Raw genomic sequence first — 16,703 nt, 5'->3', positions numbered from 1 at the left:
TTGAACGCCTTTATGTTCAAATAAGCTATCTTGATAACCATGCGTTAATCCCACTGTGGATCAGCTTCCCTCCACGAGAATGCAGTGCTGAATCTGGAAGCCACCCACTCGGATATATGCCGAAAAGGAACCACCTTCAGTTTGTTTGTTTTTTTTTCAATAGAAGAATACCATTCGAAAGAATAGTGTTTGTCTAATGAAGAAACAAGGAACAACCTTTGAGGGTACAATCCAAAGGACAAGCTTGACACTGCTGCTGCCACTGGGCACTGATCTCCTCAACTCAGCAACCACCTTCCCGGACATATGGGCCGCCTGCTTTATTAAAAAACAACACAACCCAACCATTTCAACCAGACCACGCAAGAAACTCGCACGAAGAAGTCGACCGGTCTCGCGGCCCTGCCACCCGGCCCAGTACCTGCGACCCGCGACACGGGCCCTCCGTCACAACTCACGTCACTGACGTCACACAGTTTGTGACGGGGCGTCTTTAAAAACACTGTTCGGCGGGCGGCGCACACAACGTTACAGAGTAAAACAGGCGGTGAGCGACCGAAATCCCAGCCACAAAAACTCCGCGGATCCACCAGAAACATCTGAGTCCACGCCGCGAGCGCGCGCACGAACATAATAATTTGATCACAAACCGCTACGGACGGCATAAACGCGCGCCACAGCGTGGACTCAGCTGTTTCCGGGAGTTCGCCTCTCGGCTTCACATGACAATCGTTATGGCGCAGTCGGTGCGCCCGGCCCGGCCGCCCGTACAACAGCAAATCAGCACACAATCGTCGCGCCGGGCCGGCCGAACGGTCAATCAGCTGCAGCCACGATTCCCACACCGCCACTGCCAATAGATTATACACACACACACACGGACACGCACTGCAGCATATTACTGACGATCCAGCGAAGTAAGGCCTCACGAAGCGCGCTGTCCGACCACTCACCACAAAGTCTCGCGCTGGCGACGGCGCGCGCGGGCCGCTCGCTGGCTGCCTGAGAAACGCTCCCGCACCCGCCCGCTAAAACACTTTCTCACTCTCTCACTCTTGCTCACCGATAACACGGTCCCGCGTGTGCAGCCACCGAGCACAGCGTCTGACGCGGGCGGCGAGGGGCCCGCCGCGGCACCCGTCGGCCCTCTCACAGCACAGTATTCACAATCGGGCACGGGACGCGACGCCGCGGGGTCTCACACTTCACCGTCCCGCCGCGCACACCGCATACCACACGGAGAGCGCACCTGTTGGGCCGGCGCTGGCGGGCGGCAGGCGCTGATCACAGGCGTGTTCGGCCGCGGTCCCCGATGAAAGCTCGCTCGCTCGGCGGGGTCCGGCCCCCCGCGGCGGGTGGGCGGCCTACTTGCCGTTATGGGCTCCCACAGTGTCCACGCGCCGGTAGAAGAGGATGTAGGGGACCAGCGGCGGCTCGGGGCGCAGCACGGCCGACTCGGCCACGGCCGAGATGCTGCTGTCGTCGTAGCGCACCCACTGCTGGTAGGCCGGGTGGTAGGCATCTGTGATGTAGTGGCCCTTCGTCGACTCCTTGCCGCTGTGGTAGACCACGGCGAACAGGCGGTAGCGCTTCAGGCCGGGCGCCATCTTGGTGCGCACGTTCGACAGCAGCTCTGTAGTACAAGGGGATGTGATGGAGGTCAGAACAGACAGGGCGAACGATCAGTCACGATGTGACTCGCGATAGAAGCGGCGCACTAGTGAACTATCGAAGTACAATCTACATCAATCGACGGGGCGAATACGAAGTCACGTTTGTTCTTTTTGATACAAAAGGTATACAGTTCAGCCAAGGAGCTACAGGGGAGTAGTAAAGTAATCTTGCTACATATGTATGTGTATATGTATATATCATTCATATCATGCATCACATTCAACAGCAGCGACCGAGTGATGTCCCCGACTTTTGCCCCACAATAGTTCTCGTTAGCTCACAACACTTTGCCCTCACCTTTCTTGAGCTCCAGGTCGACGGGGAAGGTGACGCGTTTGAGCAGTTTCTGCACCCCGTCCGTCTCGGGGTCGTAGAGGAACCGTTTCAGGTGGAGGATCAGTGTGGGCGGAGTGAGCTCGAGCGCCGCCTGCTGGTAGGCGTCCACCGGCTGGCCGGTCTGCGGACAGGTCAGGCCCACCACCGGGTCCCGCTCGACCAACGCCTCGAGCGCCTGCTCCACGCTCGACACCTGGGGAGACTGAGCGGGGGAGAGGGGGGGGGGGGGGCTGTCAGAGACGTGGAATGTAGATGGCGAATTGTGGGATACGTTGCACGTGACTCAGCCCGAGTTTGGTCGTACCGTTTTCCGCGTGGAATTTCCACGCTGAGGAATTCCACGCGAAAAACGGCACGTCGTGTGGAACTGGAGACTGGAGAGAACGCAAGAGGCACACATTCACTAAGAAAATATCAAACGCGGAGAAGGTTAAAAATGGCATCGGGAATACCAGGAATGAATAAATGAATAAATGAATGAAAAAATCAAAGAGCTTTGAACTACAACTACCATGACGAATTATTAACACCTCAAGAATAAATTATCTGTACCGCGTCGCGGTCTACGGTGAGGCAAGCGCTCAACTGTAATTTAAACAAATAACCTTTGCCAACAACTCGTCCTTAAGCCACGACACCATGTCGTCTCGTATCCCAACCTTACCTGTATGTCGAGCTGGAGACTGAAGAAGGACTGGACGGTGGCGGTGGCCTTGGAGCCCTGGCGGTGCAGGGCACTGCGCAGCTGGCCCGAAAACACCCGACTGATGGGCGTGGTCTGCAGCTCGGCAGAGCGCGTCACCTGACCGCGGTTCTTGCCGATGATCGTCTGTTGGAGAGCGGGGGCGGGGCGGGTTAGTGGTCATGGACACCAAAGTTGACGGCAAGGGGTGGACGGTAGGGTTGTTCAAAAAAACCGAATTTTGGAAAAGTATATGGGCTCATGGCTCATGTGGTGCGATATTCTTTTCTGAGACCAATGATGCCCTTTTTACTGAAAAGTATTAACTGTTAGGGGCTCCTCAAACGGCTTAAAGAGGACCATGTTACGCCCGCCGACCGGCCGGTGTCAATAAGGGCGAGAGTTCGACGCCGCACGGCGGCGGCAGCGCCTTATCGGCACCGCGCGCCACGACATCTGCCGGGCGGCCGGCCGGGCGGTGGGAAGTTATAAGTGCGTGGTCTTATTGCACACGATCGGGGTGAGCTATCCCATGTTTTCGGGGCGGAAAGTTTCAGTGCAGCATCGGTGCGTCTGCCACGGTGGTCTGTGTCGATGGTATAGAAAATAACTCAAGCAGAGCTCAGAAAAGAATGAATGATTCCGGGTAGTTGCCTCGAAATAATCCGTTTCAAGAATACGCTGCCTTCTTAACGTACCGTATCACTTGTTAATTCTTCAAAAAGCAAACTCTGAGCAATTACACACCTCTTTGCATTGCTGTTGACAATTTACGTTAGTTTTTGACGGTGGCTCGCACCCCCAATATGCTGCCGCGCAACTTTATTCCAACGGCGAAACGGCAACTTCGCGAGAATCGAAAATTCACGATATACGTACAGCAGGGGCTGGCAATGCAGTATGCACAAGGACAGAATATGGAGGAGACCCGACAGTCATCGGCCCAAGTTTGGGGGTGGCTTTGACGAGCATATGCGTCACCAATGTCATTATTCAGATACGTTGATGTCAGATGCTGGGGCAACAGAATCGACGCCAGGTGTAACTTAGATTAGCGGGTCGAAAGAAAACATAACATGTTTGGGGATGACAGAGTGGCCACCCTGACAGTGTGACGAAGTGAGACATGAGTAGAGACATTAGCCGGAGTACCTACTCATATAAATCAAGCGCCGTTTATCCAATCCTTCGAGCATAAGCGACGCCGGCAGTCCGGCCAGGGCGGCCGTGCCCACCGATGCCGATCAAGACCCGAATCCAGACCCGGCATAGAACACAGCTCTGCCCTGACGTGACACATTACCCCGGTGTGTCACTCATGACGGATAGACCAATGCAGGAGCCTTGCCAGCTCCTGTTGTACCTACTTCGTTAAATTTTCGATTCTCGCTAAGTTGCCGTTTCGTCGTTGGAATAGAGTTACGCGGCAGCATATTGGGGCTGCGAGCCACCGTCCAAAAGCAACTTAAATGGTCAACAGCAATGCAAAGAGGTCTGTTATTGCTCAGAGCTTGCTTTTTGAAGAATCAACAAGTGATACAGTACGTTAAGAGGGCAGCTGTATTCTTGAAACGGGTTATTTCGAGGCAACTACCCGGAATCATTCATTCTTTTCTGAGTTCTGCTTGAGTTATTTTCTATACCATCGACACAGACCACCGTAGCAGACGCACCGATGCTGCACTGAAACTTTCCGCCCCGAAAACATGGGATAGCTCACCCCGATCGTGTGCAATAAGACCACGCACTTATAACTTCCCACCGCCCAGCCGGCCGCCCGGCAGATGTCGTGGCGCGCGGTGCCGATAAGGCGCTGCCGCCGCCGTGCGGCGTCGAATTCTCGCCCTTATTGACACCGGCCGGTCGGCGGGCGTAACATGGTCCTCTTTAAGCCGTTTGAGCAGCGCCTAGCAGTAATACTTTTCGGAAAAAAGGGTATCATTGGACTCAGAAAAGAATACCGCACCACATGAGCCATGAGCCCATATACTTTTCCGAAATTCGGTTTTTTTGAACAACCCTAGTGGACGGGCATGAATCACAAGTCAGCTGCAATATTCATGATATAAGCGAACAGCACGTCAACCGATTCAGCCAACACATGCATAACCCATGCGAAAACAATACACCTGCAAACACCACTGCACATGAATCCATAGATCTATGACACTACAGAGTACACATCACCGCAGTCCGCGACGCGCATAATTATTCAAGTACAGTGTCATGGGATCTCGAACTTCGAAGCAAATGAAGCCCTTGCCCCCCCCCCCCCCCCCCAGTAAGAGCGACACGCGTCCTGTAGGCTGTATGTCAACCCCACGACCTACTTTCCTCCCGGCACCTCACTCACTCGCCGGCCACCCTTCCATCCAGTTTCCCCCAGGGTCCGTACCTGCCAGTCGTCGCTGTCACCGTCGTCGTCGTCGTCCGAGTGACGGGCGTCACCGTTGGCAGCCCCGTTCAGCGGTGGAGCGTCCTCCTCCTTACTCTTCTGGTACAGCTGAAGACGGAAATATAAAGATCGTCAGAGGCCGCCGCGATGACAGGATATACCGGGAGACACAGAGCCAAGAGGGCGGACGACGGTGGTGGCAGATGAGAGACAGTCCGTCAGAAGCTGCCGCGCTAGCAAATACGGGGACACAGAGTCCAGACTAGGACGGACGATAGTGAATAGTGATGGTTTCTGGGCTATAATGACGCCGGTTTCCCTGATCATCGTACACTAAGGAGACCCGAGTAATACCTACTGAAAGATAAAATCCAGGATCGCGTCCTAACACGATCCCCAGCCCTCTCATATTTACTCATCAGTCATCCATCGTTAATCCCAAATCCCACTCCCCAGTCTTCCACCATGTCGGTAACCCAGGTGCAGCTGATTGTGATTTCGGCAAATCACAGTTGCATGTTCGAATATCGATCATTTTCTAAACCCTCCGTCATCCAATCAGTGCTCACCCATTAGTTCATTACCCCCAGTCTTCAGCCATCGCCCCAAGACCTCATTCCTCCCCCTCATCCCTCACCTTGAGCACATCGGTCATCTCGTCCTGCAGTCCGCTCAGCAGGCACGTGAGGAACTCCTCCGCGTCCTCCTGTCGCCCGGCCACGCGGAACGCGTCCGAGCTGACCCGGGACAGCATGGCGTACACATAGCCGGGCTCGAACGGAGCGCCGTGCTGAATGTCGCGCAGCTGACCGCGCTCCCGCTCGCGCCGGGAGATACGAGGCAGCTCCGGCAGCGGAGAGAACTCCCGGATGAACTCCACCCTATGAGGAGGAAGGGAGGGGGTTAGTTTACAAAATCCATTTGGCACGAAGGAGAAGAAGTGGCACGGTGCACTGAGGCCCATTGTAAGGAGAACAAAGTCAGATGTTAACTGGATAAACTTTGCCAGGCGGAGAGAGGAGAGTAGTTTGTTGAAGTGTGAACTTATACCATACAGGTCGAAAGGGAGGGAAATCAGATAGTATATAGGAGCTGCACTCTATAGAGACGACTGACGCCAGCACTTCAGTCTGAGTGGTATCAATGAGAGTGGTGTCTGTTGAAATATATATGAATGGGTGAGCGTAATGACAGTAGCCGAACTAGGAAATTAGTTTCAAGAAGCAGCTACAAAGCGATGGATCGTTTCAACATGCAGCACAGTGATGTAACATGTTTGGACGGCAGCGCAGCGATGGGAAACAATGATACAGTTGGAGTGGAGGCTACATAACCGCTCCAAGACATTGATGAATGCATCTCGGCACTCACCACACCTAAGAGAAACCCTAAGCTTATACAGAGTTCTCTGAAGCTACTGAATCATCCGCGTAATTTTCAACGTTACCGTTACCCTGAACACTTAGTGAAGTTACCGACAATGCAAAGACGAGCGCAATTACTCTCGTACTCTTAGCTATTCATCCACTCATCAACACTTTAAAGACCAACTTTACTGGACCGGCATCGGGGTAAACATCATCGGGAGTCTTTGAAATGGTTGCACAAGAGACAAAAACCTGACCTCAAGGGACTACAAAATCGCGTGAGGCGAATGGATAGAGGTCATACACTAAAAGTCTTTGACGCCAAACGAATGAGTGATAAAGCAAAAGTTAAAGTAGCAAAGATTACCGGGGTCCGGGATAGACGCGAATGACGCGTCTGATGCGTAGTATACGAAATGTATAACATAAACGCGCTACATATATTACCCGAAGCGCAGCTGCAGCTGAGGCATCCGCTAAGGAAGGCCGGGCCGGCCGCCGGGTGGCCGCCAAGGAGGAGAATGTATCCCATCAGCCCCCGATCAATGACAACCCTCTGACAGCCGGCACACCACTGGCGCACGCCGTCGGTACTCACATGGCGTCGATGATGGGCGTGCGGCTACGGTCGGGCAGCACGCCCACGTTATGCGGCAGCGACTTCATCAGGTGGTAGAAGGGCGTACAGCTGACCAGCGCCTGCAGCACCGCGTTGATGTAGCACCAGTTGGACTTGTTGGTCAGGCCGCGCGGCTGCAGGTACACCGTCTTGTGGCACAGCTCGAAACGAGCCAGGGCCTCTGCGGAAGACACGGGTGCGTTGGCAACAAACTGATCCATTTTGAACTGCTACATATTCAAGAAAATTGTAAAAGCATGCTGGAATTTGACGGGAACAACTGAATGACATGATGCATAACAGCAGCACTGAGCTATAACATCGCTATCAGAAGGCAAAAAGAAACCAGAAGTCCGTAAGATACCACTAGACGACAGACGACTAGAGGAAGAGCCCATTTACCCCAGTTCCCAAGAATATCAGAGCCACACAACTAAATCGCCCCACCAATCGCCATCCACCCACCTCCGAGTGCCAAGATCTCCTTGTCTGTCTCCGGCACAGGCGGCGCAGGCGCCGGCTTGGGCGTGGCGGGCGCCACCGGGGCCGGCGCGGCGCCCTCAGTCTTCTTTGAGAACAGGCTCGCCCAGGAGCGGGCCGCAGGCTGGGCCGGCGCTGGGACCGGGGCCGGGGCGGGGGCCGGGGCCGGAGCGGGGACAGGAGCGGGAGCCTGGGCGGCTGCCTCCAGCTCCTCGATCCCATCCAGCTCCGGCTCCGGCAGCGGCTCCGGCGAGCTGGCGCCGTTCGTTGGGTACGGCTCCGGAGTCTCAGCCGTCTCAGAGTCCGTTCCGGCCGCCGGCTCCGGGCTGATCATCATCTCAGACTCCGGACTGCCCATCAGCCGGTCCGGCTCCGGCAGCGGGTCCGGGGAGTCGCGGCCCGAGTCCGGACCGAAGTCGACCGGCTCCGGCGGCGGGATCACGCGCCGCTGACTGACAGTCACCGTGGCCACGTATGAAGTGGGAGGCGCCGTCTCGGTGGGCTCAGCTGAGGAGGAGCGGCCGTCACCTGCGCGCTCCTCGGTCGGCTCGGGCGTGACGCCAGAGGTCTCCAGCTGCACTGCACTGTTCTCTCCTATAAGCAGTTTATGATCCAGGTTGAAACCGAAGCTGAGCCGGACCGGGCCCGTTGGGGCGGGCTCCGGCACTACGGCGGCGGCTGTCTCCACCCTACCAGCAGTGGCGGAAGGAGCGATGGAGACGGCGGTGGCCGATGGGCTGTCGGAGACCGGTGGCGGCTCGAGCTCGGCGGCCGGAGCGGGGTCCGCGTCAGCTTCAGGAGCGGGCGCGTCCTCAGCCACCGGAGGGACGTCCTCCTCCTCCGCACGACCGTACGGCTCGCAGAGCGGGGTGCGACTCTCCTCAGCGGCCCCGGGCGGCGGCTGCACCGGCATCTCCATCGGGTGCTGCTGCATGTGGTGCGGCGGCGGCGGCGGCAGCAGCACCATCTCGCCACTCGGGTAGGTCGCGTAGCCGCCGTAGCCGTACGGCAGCGGATACGGGTACTGTGCGTACTGCGCGCCGTACGGGTGTCCGGGGAACGGCTGGATCATCAGCGGCTGCCCCGTGGCGGCGCGGGGCGTCATCGCAAACCCGGGCCCGGGGAACGGCGCCGCCAGCGCCGACAGCTGCTTGTCGCCGCCCTTCTTGCCTCCAGCCGAGCGGCGTCGGTCGCCCTGCTCGGCGGCGGCCGGCGGCTCGGGAGCGCCGTACCCGGCCGGAGCCATCGGATACCCCGCTGGCGACATCTGGTACATCATGTTACCGCCCGGCGGCATGAACATGCCGGGGTAGTACCCGGGCGCCGCCTGAGGGTGGAACATAGGCGCGCCTCCGTGCATCATGTGTGCCATCATCTGGTGCGGCGCAGACATGGTGGGCATCGCCGACGGAGAGGTGGAGGGCATCTCTCCGGCCAGACCGGGCTCTGCGGACAGCGGGCGGGAAGGGGAAGGTCAGAACGGCAGCCAAGAGACAGTGTGTAGCTTCACGGGAAAAGTTATTTTATAGATGAACATATGGTAAGAACAAACGAGTCGGATGGTTGTCAGCTCACTCATAGTTTACTGGTTGATCAAGACGTGAAATACAGCATTTCAGCTCAGCCTAGTCACTTGTGCATTGTTTGTTTAATGGGGCTTTAGGACGTGCCGACTACTAAGGTCATTTTCGCCCTAAATACTTGTGTCTGAGGCAAACAATGACAACAAACGATCTCTCGGTACAGTTCCATCAGCAATACAAGAAATGGAGCTTTTGTAGTTATGGTTAGCAGAAAAAAAGGACTGTCTGACGATAAACACTCAAATCTGCACTACATGTCACAAGTGTATGCATCATCATTAGTCTAAAGATCACAAAAATGAGTAGTAGCACACCTTGAACGGCAAAAACATTGTTGAAAATACCAGCTGCTATAGGTTTTGGTCTTCACTTTTTGTAAATGACTAGTAAAAGCGCAAAGGACCAAGTGCAAGCTAGATACTAAGGGAAATCACTACATGTTATGTTCTTGTAAACCGTTTATGCAAAAAATTGTACATACAACACGGGCTCACTCATGGACAATCGCCAGTTGCTCTGGACAACCGCGGCGATTCCTATTTTACTTTACTTCGTAAAGTAAAATAGGAGTCTGCGGCACACTGGAGACGATTCACTGACTAATTTTTGTTGCCAACTAGCTAGTTAATCCCGTCCGTTTCCCCTGGATCTCCAAACTGAGGGCAGTTCGCGTCCCTGTCAAGTGGACGGGCAGGGACCTGCCGCTTCACAGCACACACCACTCGCCCAGCCTAGCTCGGCGTCAGTTGAGGGCGTCAGGGGCTGTTAGACAACTCGTCAAACCACCGCACACAGGACCACGTCAGGCGCGGCCAGTCTTACCGCCAGCCGGCTCGTCCGGCCCTGGAGGACATCCGTGCGGTGGCTCCGGCTCTGACTCCGACTCCATCTCCGCCGGAGTCACAGTCTCCGACTGCTGAGGAGCCTCGGTGACAACCTGCAAAGGTGTCCCCGTTCCGGGCAGCAGCGGCGTGCCTGTTTGTACCTGAAAGGAAGCTCCCGTCTCTGCCCGCTGAAGCGTCTCAGCCAGACAAGACACCGCCCGAGACGTCTCCGTCTCAGTCCCTGAGTGAGTTTCACTGTCCTGCCGTGAGTCCAGCGGGGGTATATTCCCCGCCTCGTCCGACCACTGTCCGCCACTCGGCAGGCACGTACGGTTGGTAGGTGGCACGATGGGGGTGCGCTGCCGCTGCTGCTGCTGCTGCTGCGGCTGCGGTTGCTGAGGTGGTGGAGGCGGCTGCGGCGGCGGCGGCGACTCGGCGGCGCGCGGGACGGCCTCGTCGGCGTCATATTCGGTCCCGTCCGGCGGCAAGCGGCACGTCTCAGGCACCGGCTGTCGGAAGAGCAAGGGAGAGCGGTCAGCGGGGCGAGAAAGGGAGCACGGGGGTCAGAGGGGTGAGGGAAAGTGCACGACGGACGTCAGCGAGAAACGGCCAGAAGGGCGAGAAGTCAGAAACAGGAAACATGAACCGTGAATCAAGGGACTGTCTCTGCTTTCCCATAAGCATCTATTGTTTAAAAGTATTTGCATAAATCAAACCATCTGACCAGACAAGGAAATAAAGCTTCCTAGAAGACATAATGATAAAACAAAAACCATGAACAATTTCTTGTGTCTATCAACTACCTACATAGTTAACCCCCCCCCCCCCCGCCCCCGTTCCCCTGGATCTACCCTCAGGGTGTACCGCTGCGGCGCGAGAGGTACCCGCCCGTACCTGTTCTGGCTTCTCGCAGACGGGCAGCTGCACCTTGCAGCTGTGGGTCAGAATGCGTTGCAGCAGGGCCAGGTCCGCGTCTGAGGCGCCGCGCAGGTCCAGGAAGGTCAGCTGCTCCTGGCCCGCCTGGTCGGACACAGAAACCTGTTCAACAGCCACGGGAAAACTACTGTCAGCATCCGACCACACACACCTTTTCCAGAAACACTTCCCTATCAGATAGGTAGCTGCTACAATGAGCAAGGGTACCTGTTCTGTAAAGCTACAGATTGAGCTACAGCGCCGCGGAAAAGCGCATCCCTCCTGCCTTCAGGATGGCTGAGCCATTCAATCACTTGCTGAGCGTTTCATGCCATAAGCATGATTGTGGCTAAGCATCAAGATTACTTTACTTGCTAAGCATGACTTCTGATAAAATTTTGTAAAAAAAAAAAAATGATGAAGCAAATAATGATGGATGTGATGAGCTGTATGATATAGGTACGTACCTAGAAACTAGTGAGCTAGTTAATAAGCAAAATTTATATTCATTTTCTTATCAAGATTTCCAATAAAATTACTATAAGCTGTTAATGTGAACACTCTGATCCAGGCAGCCATGTAGCTCCTCTATTGGCCATATGCTCTCGCTCCCGCGCCCCGCTGGGGGTCCTGGATTTCCACGCTCTGCTGGAGGGGGAGGCCGGTGTTTGAACATCCCCTCCCCCTCTAACTCTGCTCCCGGGCCACGTAGCAACACGCAGTAAGCGACATTCGATAGCACGTCCAAAATAAGGACAAGAGTACTTCAGTCATTTTCTAGGTGAGGTCAAAGGCCAGATCACCAGAGGACATAACAGGTAAAATGTTGCTTATTTCAACATTTTTCGAAACACTGGCATATAACTCGGGAATCAATAGAGCTACATCGCCGCGGAAAAGCGCGTTCGATAGTCCTTTTAACTCTTTCCGGGGTGTGTCTTCAGATTTGACCTCGGGTCAACGGTTTAGCCCTGAGAGATATTCGTGAAAAAAAACTGGGGATATTTAAACACATTCCTCAGCAGGGTGCAGGTTAAGTGATATCATCTCATTTGGCAATCACTTGCCAACTCTCTTTCATTCAAGCTGAAAGGCCACAAGGTAAACTCTACACGGCAGAAATACCAGATGAGGTTAGTATGGTAACATAAACAGACATTTGACTGATGTGGAATGGGTATTTCTTTCAGTTTGGTCAATTTACCTAGACTGTAATGACTAGAGATACCTTCTATCAGGGCCGCGGAGTCGGAGTCGGAGTCAGAGTCGGAGTCGGTCGGAGTCGACAGTTGTGACCGGAGTCGGAGTCGGAGTCGATATTGGAAACCCCAGCCGGAGTCGGAGTCGGAGTCACCGAAAATCTGTCGACTCCGCAGCCCTGCCAGGTGTGCGGAGTCGGAGTCGGGAGTTGGAGTCGATCGGAGTCGACATTTCTGCCCGGAGTCGGAGTCGGAGTTGGTTTTTGAAAGCCGGAGTCGGAGTCGCCGTAAATCCATCGACTCCGCAGTCCTGCCTACTATACTACGACTACTACAAGAGATACTCGCCTGACCACCTGTGCCGGGGGCTATCGCGGATGCGTAACTCAGCCGCGTGTGGTGCTGATGGTTTATGTATTCGTTTTATAAAACTATGTTTGCCATCAATCTGTCAGGTTATCACTCACATCGCAAATAGTAGTCTTAGTTGATAGTTCGCATCATGTCCCAGCCTCATGGAAGGTGGCACTTGTTCACTCAATTCAGAAATCACCAAAATCCACCGAGGTCACGACCCTTTTCTATCGACCCATTTCCATTTTACCTACCGTAGCGAAAATTGAGTGCATAGTCTACGAACAGCTTTTTCACTACTTCGCAGCTCACAATATTTTCTCGCCCTCTCAGCATGGTTTTAGTCTTTAGACATAACCATTTGACAGACACAGCACTTTTATCGACCACTGATAATGTTTTTTTTCTGCTATGGACCGTAGACAAGTCACGCTTTTATGCCTCCTCGACTGCTCAAAATGTTTTGATGTAATTCCCCACGGCCCACTGTTGCGCAAACTTCAGCTCTATGGCGTAGACACCTGCTGGTTTGGTAGTTATCTTGACGGTCACTATTAGCGGGTGCAGCTCCATATGTGCGTCAGGGCGATCTGTGACCTCAGACGCGCTACCGAACCCGATCGGCACATATCAAGGCTCGGCACTCGGGCCGCTCTTATTCTCCATTTATGCCAACGACCTACCTCTGTACACGGACGGCGCACACGTCGTGCAATACGCAGACGGCACCCAGGTGGCGGTCTCTGGTGGGATCAGCAACATCGACACCCTGGTACAGCATATGGAATATAACCTGGCTCTCCTTTCTCGATGGTTTGGCAAGAACTGGATCAAAAGCAACGCACAAAAGACACAGTTCAGCATTCTTGGATCACGTCAATACATTCAAGGTCTAACCCTAGTCCACATCAATTTATGGGTGCCGAGGTCGTCCACACCGTCCTAAACCTGGGTGTCACGTTCGACCAGCAGATGACCTTTGCGTCTCATGCAGACAGTGTTGTGCAGAAATGCACCAGTATGTTGCATGATTGAGCCACAGCAGGCACGCTCTACCACAGACAACCCTGTTCACGCTTATCCAAGGACTAGTTATATCGCGCATTTTGTAGGTACTGTTTGGTTGTGTACGGCGTGTGCAATGAGACTCAGATGAGTCGCGTTCAGAAGGTGCTGAGCTTTGCCGTCCGTGTTTTATCCGATCGTAGGAAGTTTGACCACGTTAGCGACATTTTGGACCGATATGATTGGCTCACTGCGGAGCACCTTTACCTGTACCGAGGTCTTAGCTTACTGAAGCGCATGTTAGTGATATCAGAGCCTGAGTCGATCGCCGGCGATCTGGTCACTCGTGGTGATGTTCACCGCCGTACCACACGGAACGCGGACCATCTAGTCACGCCGGCGATTCGATCGGAGTCTGGCAAGCGTCGTTTTAGACACACTATTAAACACCGCATTTAACACCTTGCCAAGCGAGACACGAAACCTGACTGGAAGCCGCCTTGTTAGTGAGATAAAGCAGCACTTGATGATGAGGCAGCGGGGCGGGGTTGGTTAGATGTGTGCATGTGTGTGTATGTGTATGCTGACCCAACTGATCATCTGTTTTATCTTAACAACTCCAGGGTGCAGAATAGCCATAATTATGTGGATGTGCCCTATGACGTGAATACATACAAACATACATACTACTGAGAAAAAAGACCATACATATTAAAGATATAATGTTAACTGCATTTGAAACTACCTGTTGAATAAGTGTCACAAATGAAATATAATAAGTTAAATTTTGTGGATACAATTATATTTGCTTAGTAATTTAGAAATAATCAGAGCCCATCAAATTATTTAGCATATTAATTTGATATTATCTAGAGGTGACTTGACTAAAATACAATGTAAATTGATTTACATCTTACGTAATACCTAATTCCTCTGTCCACTGCTACCAAAAAAAGACAATTTACTGATGCTTCATGGCTACAATGAAATAATGTCAACTGTTGGTTAGTTTTATTTCAAAAAGACATTATTCCAGAATAGTTGCATCTCATTTCTCGTCAATTATGAATAAGCACTTTTCATTGGAATGCATCTGATCTTTGATTAGAAGAGTAAAAAATGCATTAACTGGTAATCAAATTAAAAAGGCAATGCAATGATCTAATTTTATCAACAATCCAGGATTACATAATACCTACAACACCAAATTAAAGGAAATAGTTTAACATAGGGTTAACTTTCAACATAGGGCTTTGAACTGGAATAGCAATTTTGTAGCTTGAGCTGAGACTAGCACAAATCAGAAGCTTTTACAGCCCAACGATCACTGTAGACTAAGATATTCCATTTCTCATTCAGAAGAGTGCCTTGCAGAGGAATGCACGCCTTGCTGAGGAATGCAGCCACGTCATCGTCAACCAATCAGAATGCTGCTTGCAGCCAATGGGTTTGTACTACGCAATATGATTGGTCAATGTATAAGTAAGCTTCCGCGTCAAACATTATTTTATTTAGAAGATAGTTCTTCCTATATTAAAATAAAGAAAAGCTTCTTTACAAAAAGGTTTTATTTTTTCTGATCATTTTGAGCATTGAAAATCATAAATCCATTGCAAAAAAACTAGTTTCAGGAAAGTGAGCTATTCCTTAAAGCCAGCCCTAGGCACCCCCTCCTGGCTTCTGAGGTATGACCAAGTTTACTACATATTTAAAATTTGTGCCTAATGTTGATGTGATCATCTCCCCAAAAATGCACAAATAGGGCGATTTGTTTCTTCTTAACTCCATCTGTGTTTAGAAGTCAAGTATTTATGAAGTTATTTTCATAAAACCAAAATTTCCAGAAGAAGTCGAGACAAATATGGCGCACTGCAAAAAGCACACGTGGGAGAAACATCCACACCTATTATATCCTTCAGAGGCGATGGAATAAAAAGGTTCTCCAAGAATAAGTTTCTCCATAAACACTTATCTATAAAATATCAGCATAAGTCATCATATCAAAGTATTACAACCGCCAGCCCATACCATAGACCCAAAGTAAGCGAAGTACTTACATTCGTCGTAGATTCCATTTTAGGCAATCCTTCAACAAATTTCCACAAGAAACATCACTTGCGGCACGTCTCAATATTATACCAATATTGTGTGAGCTTTCATAACGTCCGAAGAGGTCAAATATCTTATATCCACATGTCGCAACACGAATGCCGACAAGAAAAGGCAAATTTCAGGCGGGTGGTTATTCATTCAAGGTTATCGTTTCACTTAGCACTAATTTACTGCCAGACTCTGTTGCGTACCAAAAACTACACAAGCCAGCAACCATAAGTAGTCAAATGTGTAGGTTTATTGAATCAAATACCTAATAAGATCTAGAGCCTTGCGATAAATAGATTTTAACCTGTGACCATGTTCAATATTACATATATTACAATATATTACAATATATTACATATAATTCAATATATTACAATATTATTGTATATGAATATTATCATGTCACATTGGTCAAGGTATTCTCATATTGTCTGGTTCACAACATTGGGCGGTGGGCCAAGATGGGTCGAGCGAGGCCAGAAAAAAGAACGGAATATCCTTCCTTTATGTTGGGGAAGGAAGTTGGTGCCAGTAAAGAAAATCAAAATTAAAAAGAGCGTATAAGGGCTCCGGCTCGGCTATAGAGACACGGAGGCCGACGGATTTTCGGCTCCACTTCCGACTCCGGGCATCCCTCTTCAAATAACCTGACATAATTATAGAAAAGACCCCATGCTCGTGCAGGCAGGGGTCTTTCTCACTTAGGAGTTGGCAAAAGGATGGGAGGAATCCCGGGGGCCCTAGTCGATGAAGGAGCCCTCCTCTCTACAGAAGGCCTCCTCTCTACAGACGGCTTCCTTTCTAAAGAGGGCCTCCTCCCCACAGAGGGCCTGACCAACCTAGTACCTACAGAGGGCCTCCTCTCAACTGAGGAGTGTAGCAAGGCTACATCTTGGGACGTCGTAACATTTTCCAGATCGGGACCCAGCCGCCCGCCATACTCCCCTCCCCATACTCAGTAGCAGCAGTCATCATACCGTGGCGCACTGGTCACAAGCCTTCCATCCCAACACCTCATCCCCACCAGTGTCAGCGCCGGCGGGACAGAGAGCCGGTCGGCCGCCGCCGCCGTAGCGTCAGCAAATTCTCGTCTAGAACGGACTACCGTCCTCAGTAACCCCGCAGGATGAGCGACAGAGGCACCTCACAGCCCCGAATGAGCTGCTGTGG

The 16,703-nt window shown here is 52.3% G+C and overlaps 1 protein-coding gene across 2 annotated transcripts; it reads right to left on the bottom strand.

Annotated features, from left to right (window-relative positions):
* Positions 1-305: 305 nt before the first annotated feature.
* Positions 306-15,676, bottom strand: LOC122384510 (ubiquitin carboxyl-terminal hydrolase 10-like). 2 transcript variants are annotated; one of them, XM_043372021.1, is made up of 10 exons: positions 15,491-15,676; positions 10,855-10,998; positions 10,292-10,469; positions 7,539-8,999; positions 7,053-7,254; positions 5,725-5,968; positions 5,088-5,195; positions 2,675-2,839; positions 1,972-2,212; positions 306-1,633 (listed from the first exon to the last, which is right to left on the bottom strand). In XM_043372021.1, exons 1-10 carry the CDS (start codon positions 15,506-15,508, stop codon positions 1,365-1,367), a joined length of 3,030 nt encoding a protein of 1,009 aa, XP_043227956.1. In that variant the 5' UTR covers positions 15,509-15,676; the 3' UTR covers positions 306-1,364. The 2 variants fall into 2 exon arrangements, with proteins under 2 accessions (XP_043227956.1, XP_043227955.1); XM_043372020.1 differs by having other exon boundaries at positions 9,959-10,469; positions 15,491-15,666.
* Between the last annotated feature and the right edge of the window lie 1,027 nt (positions 15,677-16,703).

This window comes from Amphibalanus amphitrite, unplaced genomic scaffold, assembly GCF_019059575.1.
Source record: "Amphibalanus amphitrite isolate SeventyFive unplaced genomic scaffold, NRLGWU_Aamphi_draft 000192F_arrow, whole genome shotgun sequence".
Classification (NCBI taxonomy): domain Eukaryota; kingdom Metazoa; phylum Arthropoda; class Thecostraca; order Balanomorpha; family Balanidae; genus Amphibalanus; species Amphibalanus amphitrite.
The sequence above is the reverse complement of the archived record's forward strand: the minus strand, read 5'-3'. Positions and strand labels throughout refer to the sequence as shown.

What these genes read in the sequence shown, in the direction of transcription:
- LOC122384510 (XM_043372020.1), bottom strand. An exon ending in GCCGGACGAGCCGGCTGGCG is followed by an intron (nt 9,000 to 9,958) that starts GTAAGACTGGCC and finishes CGCTGTCCGCAG; the next exon opens with AGCCCGGTCTGGCCGGAGAG. An exon ending in GGAGATCTTGGCACTCGGAG is followed by an intron (nt 7,255 to 7,538) that starts GTGGGTGGATGG and finishes TGTCTTCCGCAG; the next exon opens with AGGCCCTGGCTCGTTTCGAG.